This window comes from Rousettus aegyptiacus, unplaced genomic scaffold (genome assembly GCF_014176215.1).
Source record: "Rousettus aegyptiacus isolate mRouAeg1 unplaced genomic scaffold, mRouAeg1.p scaffold_m13_p_4, whole genome shotgun sequence".
In the NCBI taxonomy this organism is placed as follows: Eukaryota; Metazoa; Chordata; class Mammalia; order Chiroptera; family Pteropodidae; genus Rousettus; species Rousettus aegyptiacus.
The window spans coordinates 127,914,940-127,928,053 of NW_023416307.1; the positions used below are offsets into that span (position 1 = coordinate 127,914,940).

Here is a 13,114-nt window from a genome sequence, read left to right on the forward strand (position 1 = left end):
GTTAGTGTTTGTTTTTGGACATGGATCATATATCCAGGGTTTTCTGAGAGTCCACAGATTTTTGTGTATGGGGAAGGATGCTTACCTCTATTCAGGTGTAGAATGACTTCAAACTAATAGTCATGTATAGCAATCATTACCACTTGAAAAAGTGTTATAATCTGAAGGTTGTCTATCATGGAGAGCTTCTTGTTTTCATTATGATGGGAAAAGCTGTTTACCATGTCACTCAAGAATTGAATGGTATAATTAAACCAAGCCAAATAAACTTTCTAATATAGATGTATCTATCGAAAAATTTTTTAAGTTAGAAGGACACATTTTTTTTTCAAAAACATTTTTTTGTAGCTAGTTTCTAATGTAAGTGCACAGGCCATAAAATTCATTTGATGGTAAGTCCTTTATTCTCTCTTTTCAGTATGTGATGAAATGTTTCAAATGTTACCTCTTTAAAAACCAACATTCTTGAAGACAGAGACCATTTGTTATCTGCAGCACTCAGCCCCTGATATTGCTGCCCTCAAAAAGAAGTAAAAGTGTACTGGTACCTTCTGGATTGCAAAGGGATCTCTCTGTTCATGGTCTAAGTATTTCTCCAGATTAAAGAAAGTGTCATAAAAGATGTGAGCCATTCTGCATCTCTTCAGATCTCGTAGAGTTATTTTGCCTATGTAAAAACAAAGCTGGTAAATTCCAAGAGTTGTTCTGGCGAGTGAAAACTTCTTAAGTTTAAAAGTGTATGTATATATTTATGTTATTATAAAGATCCCATTTATTTTTTTTTTAGGTAAAATTCACCTAACATCAAATTTACCATTTTAACCATGTTAAAATATGCAATTCAGTGGCTTTTAGTAGTACATTCACAATGTTGTGGATCCATATCACTGTTGATTTCTTTTTAACATTTTCTTTCCACCCAAAAAGAAACCTGTACCCTCCCCTACTGCCAAGTCCCTGGAAATCACTAATTGCTTTCTATTTCTATGGAAAAAATCCCATTTCTTAAACAGGATTTGCCATCAATTATTGGTTCTACACTAATAGTACAGGAGAAACAAATACTTCTATATTTGGGAAATCTGTATGGAAGACTCTCTAAAGTTAAATAATTTAAGACAAGATTATGTGCCCCACTCTATTACATAGACAAACAGTGAAAATGGCTCAATCTTACCCTCACTGGCTGGCTTCACTAGGTCAAGCATTTGGCAGAGCAAATCATGGAATGGCAAGGGCTCAATGCCCATGGCTTCCATACGTTCACATTGCTCCTCGTAGAAGTACTCCAGCTCGTACATGGAGAGTACACCATCCCCATCCACATCCATGCAGCGGAACCAATACTCAATGCTAGAAGTTAAGGACACTCATTAGCACTGGCCTGCTATAGGTCCTTTATTCACGTAGATTTATTATTGCCCATGTTTCTTTTTAAACAAAAGTTACATATGTGTATATTTAGACTTAGACATAGTTTTATAAAATTTGTAAGAAAAAACGGCAGATTCCTCCTTCCCTTTATTTTCCCTCCCTCAGAACCAACCACTTTCAACATCTGATTATTGTGGTTTTTAATCTTCATGTTTTCAGATAAGATACCTGTATTGCTTCTTTCTTACATTTAAGAATTGTGCACTAATTTCACTGAAAGAGGAGGTTTTAGCTCCTTTACCACTCATTCTACTTTACCTGCATGCCCTTTCCAACCTCTTAATATACTTAAATTATTCAATATTAAGAATTTATAACTTTATATTTTTACCTCTTATTTGCTTAGTTTCCTGCATGTGCATTACTAATTTAACCCCAAAATCTCTGCCAGTTTTCTATATCCATAATCAGTTCCATCAGGTATTCTCTCAATTGGATTCTCTTGAAGTCTTTATTAGTTCCTTCTGAGCTATTCTAATCTGGATTGGTTAACCCTTGGTTCACAGTTTCATCCTAGAGATTCCTATTACTTTTCTCCTGCTTCTTGTAGCACACATTTCCCTCATTCTTGGTTTACTTCCTTCTTTGGTGTAATGCATCCTTCAGTAGAATGGCAGTTAAATTTTTTGAGATTTTGAACAATTGAAAAAACCTTTTATTTAACCCCTAACTTGGTTGGTCTTTTAGCTAGTTATAGAATTATAGCTTGGTGCTGCTTTTCCTTCAGAATTTTAAAGGCATTGATTCACTGTCTTCTATCTATCCCTTATTGTTGAGGAGTCTCAAGTCATGGTGATATCTGACTCTTGTAACCTGTGTTTTTATTTTTTATTTTCTTTGAAGCCTTAGAGGTTTCTTCAAGTCACTGGTGTTTTGAAATATGATGAAGTACCTTGGTCTTGGTCTAACTCATCTATTTTGCTGGGCTTTCTGAGAGCCTACTCTATTTGGAAACTAGTATCCTTTAAGTGCTTATAAATTTTCTTAAAGTATTTTATTTCTTCCCTGCCTCTCTTTTTCCTTAACCATTCTGTTTTTCTGAAACTCGTTATTCAAATCTACATAGTTCAGTATGTAGCCACCAGTCATATGTGGCTTCAATTTAAGATGTCTTTAAGTACAAATACATAATAGATTTTGAAGACTTAGGATGAAAAAAAGAGTAAAACATTAATATTTTTATACTGAGCACATTCTGAAATAATATTAGTACAAACCATGAAAGAATGTGAATAGCCGAAGCAATCTTGATCAACAAAAGCAAAGTTGGAGGCCTCACACTATCTGATTTCAAAACATATTCCAAAGTTCAGCAATTAAAACAGTATGGTATTGGAGGCAGAAGAAAATGGCATAGATAGAGGCTCTGTTCATTCCTCTGATGACCAAAGTTGTGACATAAACAAGGAACAACAAGGAAACAGCAAGGAAAATCGCCTCAGATCTAGATGAATAAGCCAAACTACTATGGAGAAATCTAAGAAATCACCCTGCAATGGCAGAAGGGAGGGCAGGGCACAGATGCGAGGCTGTCCAGTCTCGAGCAGCTTAGTGGGATGGAGGCTGCAGCAGTGGCAGCCGGCAGTTGCAGATGCCTCTTAAAGGGGCCGTGTCTGTGAGTGGACTTTCTTGATGATAGACCTGCTCGCTCTGAGCCCCAGTGCAGGGCTGACTGCATGGGGGACACCAGGGACTTACAGGGGTACACTGAGTTGTTGGAGTGAGAGGCTAGGCGAAACACACTCTGTACAGAAGTGCCTGCAGTATCCATTGTTCCTCTGTTGAGCCCTGCCACCTCCCAGAGTATGGACTCAGTGCCGCCATAGCGGAGACGTCATCAAACTGGATAACAAATTGCTCCAGTATTCTCTGAAACTCCACCTCCTCCAACTCAGTGCCCCACCCAAGCTACATCCAGGTGTGTCCTTGCTTAGGTGCCCCTTGCTGAGCAGAGCCTAGAATCACACTGGTGGCAGCTGACCTCGGCTTCTGATGTGGCTTTTGAGGCAACTATAAGAGCACAGCATTTGTGGACTGCTTGCTGAATCTTAACAGGTGGCCCTGGAAAGGCATAGGCTGGGACTAAATCTGGCTTGCAGACTAAATCTGGCTTGCAGCTAAACCCCTCTCAGTATTGTGCCACTGGACACCTACTACACAAAGCCACACTATTAAGAGCGAGAGACTTTAAGAGCTTTGCTTAGTACATAGAAATAGACAGCCAAAGGCAGCCAAAATGGGAAGATAAAGAAGCAGAAACAATGTGAGAGAACAGAACAGAGACCCAGAAATAATGGAGTCAAACACTCTAATAACAGGTGCAGAGTTCAAAACACTGGTTATAAAAATGCTCGATGAATTTATGGGAAGTGTAGATGAATTCAGTGAGAACTTTAACAAAGATAAAAAAAATCCCCCAAAATCGAAATGGAAATTATAAAAGGAAACCAGTCAGAAATGAAGAACACATAATCTGAGATATGAAGTATATTAAATGGAATAAACAAAATGAATAAAGAAGAGGATCGAATGACCTATAAAAAGGATAGGAAAGCCAAGGATGTTCAATCAGAATGGCAAGAAAAAAGAAGCCAATACTATAATAATAATTTAAGGAGCCTATGGGACATAATTAAAGGTAAAAATACCCGTGTCATAGGGGTACTGGAAAAATAACAAGATGTTGAAGAACTATTTGAAGAAATAATGATGGAAAACTTCCCTAACCTGGTGAAGGAAATAGACATACAACCCAGGAACCTCATAGTCCCCAAAACCAAGAACCCAAAGTTGCCCAAACCAAGACACACCATAATCAAAATGCCAAAGGTTAAACACAAAGGGATAATCTTAAAAGCAGCAAGAGAAAAGCAGTTAGTTACCTACAAGGGCGCACTCATAAAGATTGGCAGCTGATTTCTCAAAAGAAACTATGCAGGACAGAAGGGCTTGACACAAAATATTCGAAGTGATGAAAACCCAGGATCCACAACCAAGAATATTTTATCCAGCAAAGTTGTCATTTAGAGGTGAAGGACAGATAAAGAGCTTCCCAGACAAAAATAAGCTAAAGGAATTTATTGACACCAACCCGGTATTACAGGAAATGTTGGAGGAACTTCTTTAAGAAAGAAAAACATGTATCAAAAACATGAATAAAGACTGGTAATAACTATATTCCTATCAACGAGTTCCTCAAATGGAAATTAATTAAGTGCTCCAACCAAAGAGAGGGTGGCTGAATGGATAAGAGAACAAGACTCCTATATATGCTACCTACAAAAGACTCACTTCAGATTAAAAGACACACACAGACTAAAAGTGAGGGGATGGAAAAAGATATTGCCTTGCTGGACCTAGAGAGTACTGCATTGAATGAAGTATGTCAGATAGAAAAAGACAAATACCACATGATCTCATGTACATGTGGAATCTACAGAACAAAATAACAAGAAAAATAGAGACAAATTCATTTATACAGAGAATATTTTGAGGGCTATTAAATGGAAGGGGGTTGGGGAAATGGAGAAAAAGGGTAAAGGAATTAGGAAGTATAATTGGATAGTTAAAAAATATTCATGGAGGTATAAAGTGTAGCATAAAGAAAATAGTCAACAATGTAATAAATACGTAAGGGGGAAGAGGACTACTAGATTTAGTGGGGTAATCACTGAGTTATGTGGACCTCTGATCGCTATGTCGGACAGCTGAAACCGGTACATTATTGCATACCAACTGTAATTTTAAACTCACTAAATTGTATAAGGTAAATATAAGCAACTGTCTATTTCAATAAAGACAAAAAAATAATAAAACAATATGGTATTGGCATAAAAACAACATAGATCAGTGGAACAGAATAGAGTCCAGAAATAAACCATGCTTATATGGTCATTTGATTTATGACAAAGGAGCTAAGAATATACAGTGGGGAAAAAGACAGTCTCTTCACTAAATGGTACTGGGAACACTGGACAGCCACATGCAAAAGAATGAAGCTGGACCACTATCTTATACCATACACAAAAATTAACTTAAAATGGATTTAAGATGTGAATATAAGACCTGAAACCGTAAAACTCCTAGAAGAAAACATGTGATAAATTCTTGACATAGGTCTTGGTGATGATTTTTCTAACCTGACACCAAAGTAACAGCAACAAAAGCAAACACTGAGCTGATCATACAATTTTTAGCCTTCGTTCTGTTAATGTAGTATATATTTATTGATTTGCATGTACTGAACCATCCTTGCATCCTAGGGATAAACTCTATTTGATCATGGTGTATGATCCTTTTACAAGGATGCAAGGATGATCCTGTTGAATTCAGTTTGCTAGCATTTTGTTGAGGATTTCTGCATCTATATTCATCAAGCATATTGGCTTATAATTTTCTTTTCTTGTAGTGTCCTTATCTAGCTTGGTATAAAAGTACTGCTAGCCTCATAAAAGAGCCTGGAAGTGCTTATAATTTTCTTTTCTTGTAGTGTCCTTATCTAGCTTGGTATAAAAGTACTGCTAGCCTCATAAAAGAGCCTGGAAGTGTTCCTTCCTCTTCAGTTTCTTGGAAGAATTTTAGGACTGGAATTAATTCTTCTTTAACTGGTAGAATTCACCTGAGAAGCCAGTAGGTCTCAGGCTCTTCTTGTTGGGGAGATTTTTGATTATTGATTCTATCTCCTTACTCATTATTAGTTTGTTCCAATTTTCTATTTTTCATGATTTAGTCTTGATAGGTTGTGTGTTTCCAGGAATTAATCCATTCTTTTAGGTTATCTACTTTATTGGTATATAAATGTTCATAGTAGTCTCTTATGATTTTTTTATATTTCTGTGGTATCAGTTGTCTTACCTTTCACTTGTAATTTAATTTGCATCTTCTCTTTTTTTCTTGGTCTAAAGGGTTGTGAATTTTACCTTTTCGAAAAACCAACTCTTATTTTCACTGACCTATTGTTTTTCTAGTCTCTACTTAATTTCTTTCTGCTTTGATCTTTATTATATACTTCTGCTAACTTCAGGTTTAGTCTGTTCTTTTTCTAGTTCCTTAAAGTGTAAAGTTAGGTTATTTACTTGAGATCCTTTTTATTAATGGAGGTATTTATTGGTTAAAACTTTCCTTGTAGAACTGTTTTTGCTACATCCCATAATTTATGGCACCTTATGTTTCCATTTTTCTTGGTCTCAAGATACTTTTTGATTTCCATTTTGATATCTTCTTTGACTTATTGGTTATTTGGGAGCATTTTACTTTCCACATATTTGTGAATTTTCTTCCTGTTATTAATTTCTAGTTCTACATTGCTGTCATTGGAAAATATACTTGATATAATTCAGACTTCTTAATTTATTGAGACTTGTTTTGTGCCCTAACATATGATCTATCCTGGAGATCTGTCTGTGCCTGTGTGCCTGAAAATAATGTATATCCTGTTGCTGTTGGATGGAATGTTCTGTATGTCTGTTAGGTTCATTTGCTGTCTGGTGCTGTCCACTGTTTCCTTATTGATTTTCTGTAGTTCCTTTCTTGCTAACTTCCTTTGTCATATAACATTTTGTAGTTGTATACTTTGATTCCTCTCTTTTTATCTGTTGTATATGTACTAGAGGTTTCTTCTTGGTGGTTACCATGAAGCTAACTTAAAACATTTTATAGTTGTAACAGTCTAGTTTAAGTTAATAACAATTTAACTTTGACTACATACAACACTGTTTTAACTTCTCCATATTTTGTTATTCATGTTACAATTAATGTCTTATAAATTGTGAATACAGTATCAAATTATATTTTTTAATACTCTTGTCTTTTAACTTTTATACAAAAATTACAAGTGATTCATGCACCACCATTACAGCATTCTAAATTAGACTATATTCTTACCTTTACAATGAGTTTTATACTGATTATGGTTTCATGTTAGCATTCCATTGGCTTTTAAGTCAGGTTTAGTGGTGATAAACTCTCACAGATTTTGTTTGTAGTTTTTATCTCTACTTCTGAAAGACAGTCTTGTAAGGTAGAGTATTCTTGGTCAGCAGTTTTTTCTTTCATCACTTTCACTATATCATGCCATTCTTTCTAGGTCTGCAAGCTGTCTGCTAAGAAATCCACCACTAGTCTTATAGGAGTTCCTTTTGTATGTTATGAGTTGGTTTTCTCTTGCTGCTTCAAAAGACTCTTGAGAATTTGATTATAATGTGTCTTCGTTAAGATCTCTTTACATTTTTTATATTTGGTGTTCCTTGGGCTTCATGGATCTAGATGTTCGATTCCCTCTCTAGATTAGGAAAGTTTTCTGTCACATTTCTTTAAATAAGCTTTCTGCCCCTTTATCTTTCTCTGCTCCTTTTGGGAGTCCCATAATGTGAATATTATTTCTTTTTATGATATCTCATAAAGTCCTGTAGGCTTTTTATTCTCTATCATTCTTTTTTTCCCTTTTTCTTCTGGGTAATTTCAATTGACCCAAACAATTTTAATGTTCACCAATTCTTTTTTTGCTTGATTGAGACTACTGTTAAAGCTCTCTATGGAATTTTTCAGAGCAGTTATTGTGTTATTCACTCCAGAATTTGTGTTTGGTTCATTTTTTGGTTATTATCTCTGTTGAACTTCTTATTTTCCTCATGCATTGTTTCCTGGATTTTGCTTAGTTGTCTGTGTTCTCTTGTAGCTCACTGAGATTCTCGAAGATGATTATTTTGAATTTTTTTGTCAGGCAGTTTGGAGATCTCAATTTCTTTAGGATTGGTTACTGGTGATCCATTCTGTACCTTTGATGGTATCATGTTTCCCTGATTATTTGTGATCCCTGTGGCATTACATTGGTGTCTTTGTATCTGAAGAAGTAGGCACCTCTTCCAGTATTTACAGCCTGGCTTTGGCAGGGAAAGCCCTTCACCAGTCTACCTGTCTAGAGATTTTGAGCAGGCTGTTTGGGGAAGATCTGGGTATGAGTTTTCTGCTGGAGTCCTTGGATAGGCTAGACAGATGCCTGGGTCAGCAGATGATTGGCCCTGTGCCTGGGTTTTTGGGGTCTGACCTGGTAATAGGTGGGTTTTGAGCCTGAGTGTATGAGGGCTGGCCTGGTGCTAGGGTGGAACTGTGATGCTTGAAGCTTAATTCTTCCAGGGTAGGCCTGGAGCCTATCTAGCCTGTGCGGTCTGGACAGTGTTGAGGTGTACTGGGGTTCACTGGAGCCTCAGGCTCCAGTGATGGTCTGGAAACTGGGGTGAGCCTGGGCTGCAGAAGCCAAACTTGTGCTGATAAGTCTGGGTTTGTAGTAGTCTACCTGAGTCTGGTGTTTCAGGGACTGGCACCACAGGGGTAAGTCTAGAGCCCAGGGCCATGGGGGCTGACCTGGTGCTTGGAACAGGCCTGGTGCTGAAGTCCACAGCCAAGTTGGGCGCTCATTTCAACCATGGGGAGGGTGTCTCTCTCCATGCTGAGCTGCCTGGGCTTAGAGGATGGGTTAACACAGGTAAGGTGAGATTTTTTTCATTCTACCCTCTTCGGTGCATCTTATTTCTGCCACCCAGGTGCTACAGCCTTTCACATGGAATCTTTATCTCTTGTGCATGGGCAGTTGTTCCAATTGATGTTTTTTGCAATGGCATTAGCAATAGAAACTTATATTCCACCATCTGGCTGACATCACTGTGTTATGACTAAATTAAAAAATTACATACATATATGGCTTAAGTCATATTTCAGTTTCCAGTTACATTGGACTTTTTGGACTGGTTCTCTAATTTTCATATCTTGTCTCAATTTTCTATTGCTTTTTTTTCCTGGAATGTTTTCTTAGCTTTATCTTCTGAACATTCTGTTTTTCATTTTTGCTATCATAGTTTTGATTTTCCAGAGTTCTTTCTTGGTACATTGAATGTTCCTTTTTAAAAGTATCATTCCATTTATGTTCTGTGATTTTAATTTCTCTTATCTTTCTGAGGATATGAATAATAATGTCTTTGTTATTGATGAAGATTTCTTCTCCTTGAAATTGTTTCATCCAAGTTACTTTCCCTACCATTCTTCTATTTGATCTCTATCTTTTATGTAATAGGTTCTACGCAGGTATTTAGTAATCTTTTGTTCTTTGCACATATTTAGGAGTAAATGATAAAAAGCTGATTAGAAGTTCTAACCTATGGATTTGTTGGCTCTGAGCTTCATTGTACAATGATCTGGCTGGGCTGTTTCCTTGGGGATGACCTAATGTCAAATCTTCAGGTCTTTATTTTTGGGGTGGTCAGATTTTCTAGAAAAGCATATTTCAGTTCTCTGCCTGGAGGTTCAAGCTGAGTGAGGAATGAAGACTGGGCACCTCAGCATTCAGTATCATATATCCATTTAATCTATTTTCACTATGGTACCCATATCTTCAGTTGTGCCTAGTGCTCTCCAGCACAAAGGCCCTCTATTTTACACTCGTCGGGGAATAGAGCACTAGTCTTCTGCCTGGGTAGAGGAGATGATCTGGAGATTAACTGCTCCTTTTAAACAAACTTTGTATAAACTCTCCTGATTTTTGGCTCTTTCTTTACCTTGCTCCCCTTTTCAAGGTTCCTGATATCCCCAAGTCCTGAATGTTTGGAGGTTTTTGCTACATATATCCAGTTCCTTCTAGGTCTTTACCTCTGTTGGCTTAGGGATCAAATAGTCTGCTAAGTTTATTTAATTTCCAGTCTCTAAATCTTTATTATGTTATGTCTTCTTTTTCTTTTTGTTATTATGGTTATATTCCTTGAAAAAAAAAACTGTCATTTTTGTGAGATTTCAACAGAGACCCAAAGTACTACATGTGATTAAGTTGCTATCTTTATTCAGAAGTTTATTCACACTCTATTATGGTCACTTTATCATTCAGCACTGTCACTTAAGAGTAGCAAGTATAGCTATATCATTGATTAATCACAGAATATGAAGCCAATAGCATTAACTGGTAACAGGGAACAATATTTTTCTATAAAGAGCTACTGATTTACGGCAAAGTAAAACTTTGCAAGAGAAGGTTCTTGGAAAGCTTTGATTAAATTCAGGTTTGTAGGCCTTAAGCCATATTAAGAACTTCCATACATTTAATGGTTTTTAAAAAAATCTCTTTTGAGGAAAGGTAAAAATAACTTAATTGTAACTCTTAATTGTTTTCAGTAAGTCACACTAAGATCTGTGTGCACTTTTATCAGATAAATTTTACATTATTGCAACAAACTGAACTTGTAACAATTGCAAAGTTCCTTTGAAAAATCTATTTTAAAAATGTACCAGCTTGATGTTTATGTTACCATCAAACATCAGAGGAGATAGTCATTGGATCCAAAGAACATGAAGTAATAGATTTTGGTCATGGTGAGGTCCAGACATTATCACATCTACTCTGAGAGTTTTAAAAGGGGCAGAATACTGTCCCACTTTGAAACATTGTCTGATTGTGAGAAAACCCTTGAGGAGAGCGAGCTCATAAACAGAGGGCTACAATTAATTTGGTAATATGTAGTTGTTACACCACTGTCATTATTTTAGTAATGTTTTGAGTAGTATAAAAAGGAGCAGTAGGTTGTCCTTTAACTCAGTGGTCCCCAACCTTTTTGGTACCAGGGACCAGTGCTCCTATAAGAATCTAATGTCTGATGATCTGAGGTAGAGCTGAGGTGGTGATGCTAGCGCTGGGGAGTGGCTGCACATATAGATGAAGCTTTGCTTGCTCACCCACCACTCACTTCCTGCTGTGTGGCCCAGTTCCTAAGCAGGGTTTGGGACCCCTACTTTAACTGGTCTCTGAGGTCTCTTGGTGCCTTGAAATTCTTATTACTTAAGATAATAAAAATTAGAAAAATAGGAAGAAAGTAACTCTTGATTTTGATAAGGACCTCACAAGACTGAAGTGAAAGACAACTTATTGTACTGAGAAATATAAACCATTTAATCCAGGTGATTTTCAATTAAGAACTAAGATATAAGAATCCACACAATAAAGCTAAAGCATATATTTCAGTTCTTTATAATAGCCCATAAGAAAGCTAGAATATAAAGAGACAGATATACTTCCTCCATATTTACTAAAGTCACATGATAGCTGCCTTTAAATATTTGAAAGAATATCATGTGGTAGATAAATCAGATATAATTCTGCGAGTATTAGAGAGCATAAAAAGGATCAATATACAAGAGAGATAATGTTTTCAGGCTTAGAGCTAGAAAAATAAAAACAATATATCTCAGTACACAGATACTTGTTCCTGAAATGTTAGAAGCAGGGTTGGCTGGATGGCTAAACACATAAAGGACGTGTTCACAAGGAATTTTCTTACTGGAAATAAAAATACTCCCTAAAGTTTTTCCAATGCAGATTTTTTTTTCTTATAAAAGATAACATTTTTCTCAGTCTATTCACTGCAGGCAAACTGGAAAACAGAAAAGAATGCAAAAGAAATAAGGACCTGGAGAACCAATGTTAAGTTTTTGCTGTATTTGCCACCAATTTCTGGTTTTAAAGCATAATTATATTCATGACAAACTGTATTGGTACAACTGTAGACGTAGATTACCTCTTGCCCTTGTCTTTGGGCTGAATAAAATTAAATTTTGGAACAGAGATTTCTCATCCCTGATGTAAACTCCCATAAGCTACTGAAGAAGAAAGTTACAAGAAACTTCATTATAGCTTAGGAAGTAACTAAATGTATATTTCTTTGCATATTCAGTATACATATTTTAGCACCCATTACCTTCAAAGGCACTGGCCTAGCGCCCTCAGACAAAAAAGGTGAACAAGATAGTTGCTGGTGAGGATACCCAGGCAGAAGACCACATTAGAAGCAGAATGTGATAAAAAACCAGGACAGAGGGTGGTTAAATGACATATGAAAAGAGGACTGCAAGCGCCTGTCCACAAAGAACAATCTACCCCAAAATATTTTCTGTATCTAATCCTGACAGACCTGGCATAGGAAAGACTTTGTTTCTGGGAGTAACAGCATTTTTCTTGATATGCTGTGAGACTCTGACTTCAGTGTCAGAGGCAAAGACTAACTCTAATCCATCTTGGTACCCCTAGTTCGAGCTGGGGTACCAAGCTTTGTTCATGTGTTTTTAACATCCTGGCAAAGGAAACTTAGTCATACCTGGTGGGGTTCCTTCTGTCTTCCTCAGAGATCAAAAACCAAACAAAATCTGCATAACTCATTCTTCCCTCTTTCTGTACTGTTTTTCCCCTGAAAACAAAAACAAAAACATGGCTTTAAAATTTCCTGAGATACATTTTTCCTGAAATAAAATTTACTCAGATAAATTTAATAGGATGATAGACGAAGAAATAAAGTAATATTTTCCTTTGGAAATTAAGTTAAACTTAAAAAAAAAGAGAGAATGCTAGAAACCTCATTAAGGGCAACCGCTTCCATGGTCTGTCTTGTTTTCAAAGGCCTAGAGGCTAAAACCAGAAGACATTTGTATATATGAAGAAATAAATCTGGTTTCTATTTTAAATGCAAATACTCACTGGGATCAAATACTGTTACCTGTACTAAAGGACTAATGCTTATATATTAAAGAATTACTACTGCCTTGTAATGAAGCCATCACTGTAGATAGTGTAGATTATTATTTGACTTACAGCACTGCCAAATTATGCAAAAGCCTTACTAAAATGCGATTGTTACAATTTTATTTGTAG

General features: G+C 36.4%; 1 protein-coding gene across 5 annotated transcripts in view; it reads right to left on the bottom strand.

The window, feature by feature from the left end:
* The window catches only part of PPP2R3A (protein phosphatase 2 regulatory subunit B''alpha), a 151,377-nt gene that overhangs the window by 32,214 nt on the left and 106,049 nt on the right, over positions 1-13,114 (bottom strand). For all 5 annotated transcript variants that reach the window (XM_036219782.1, XM_016140354.2, XM_016140355.2 and 2 more), the window contains 3 exons: positions 12,564-12,653; positions 1,178-1,353; positions 549-667 (listed from right to left, as the gene is read on the bottom strand). In XM_036219782.1, the coding sequence (XP_036075675.1) occupies positions 549-667; positions 1,178-1,353; positions 12,564-12,653 (385 nt within the window). The remainder of the gene's footprint in view (positions 1-548; positions 668-1,177; positions 1,354-12,563; positions 12,654-13,114) is intronic.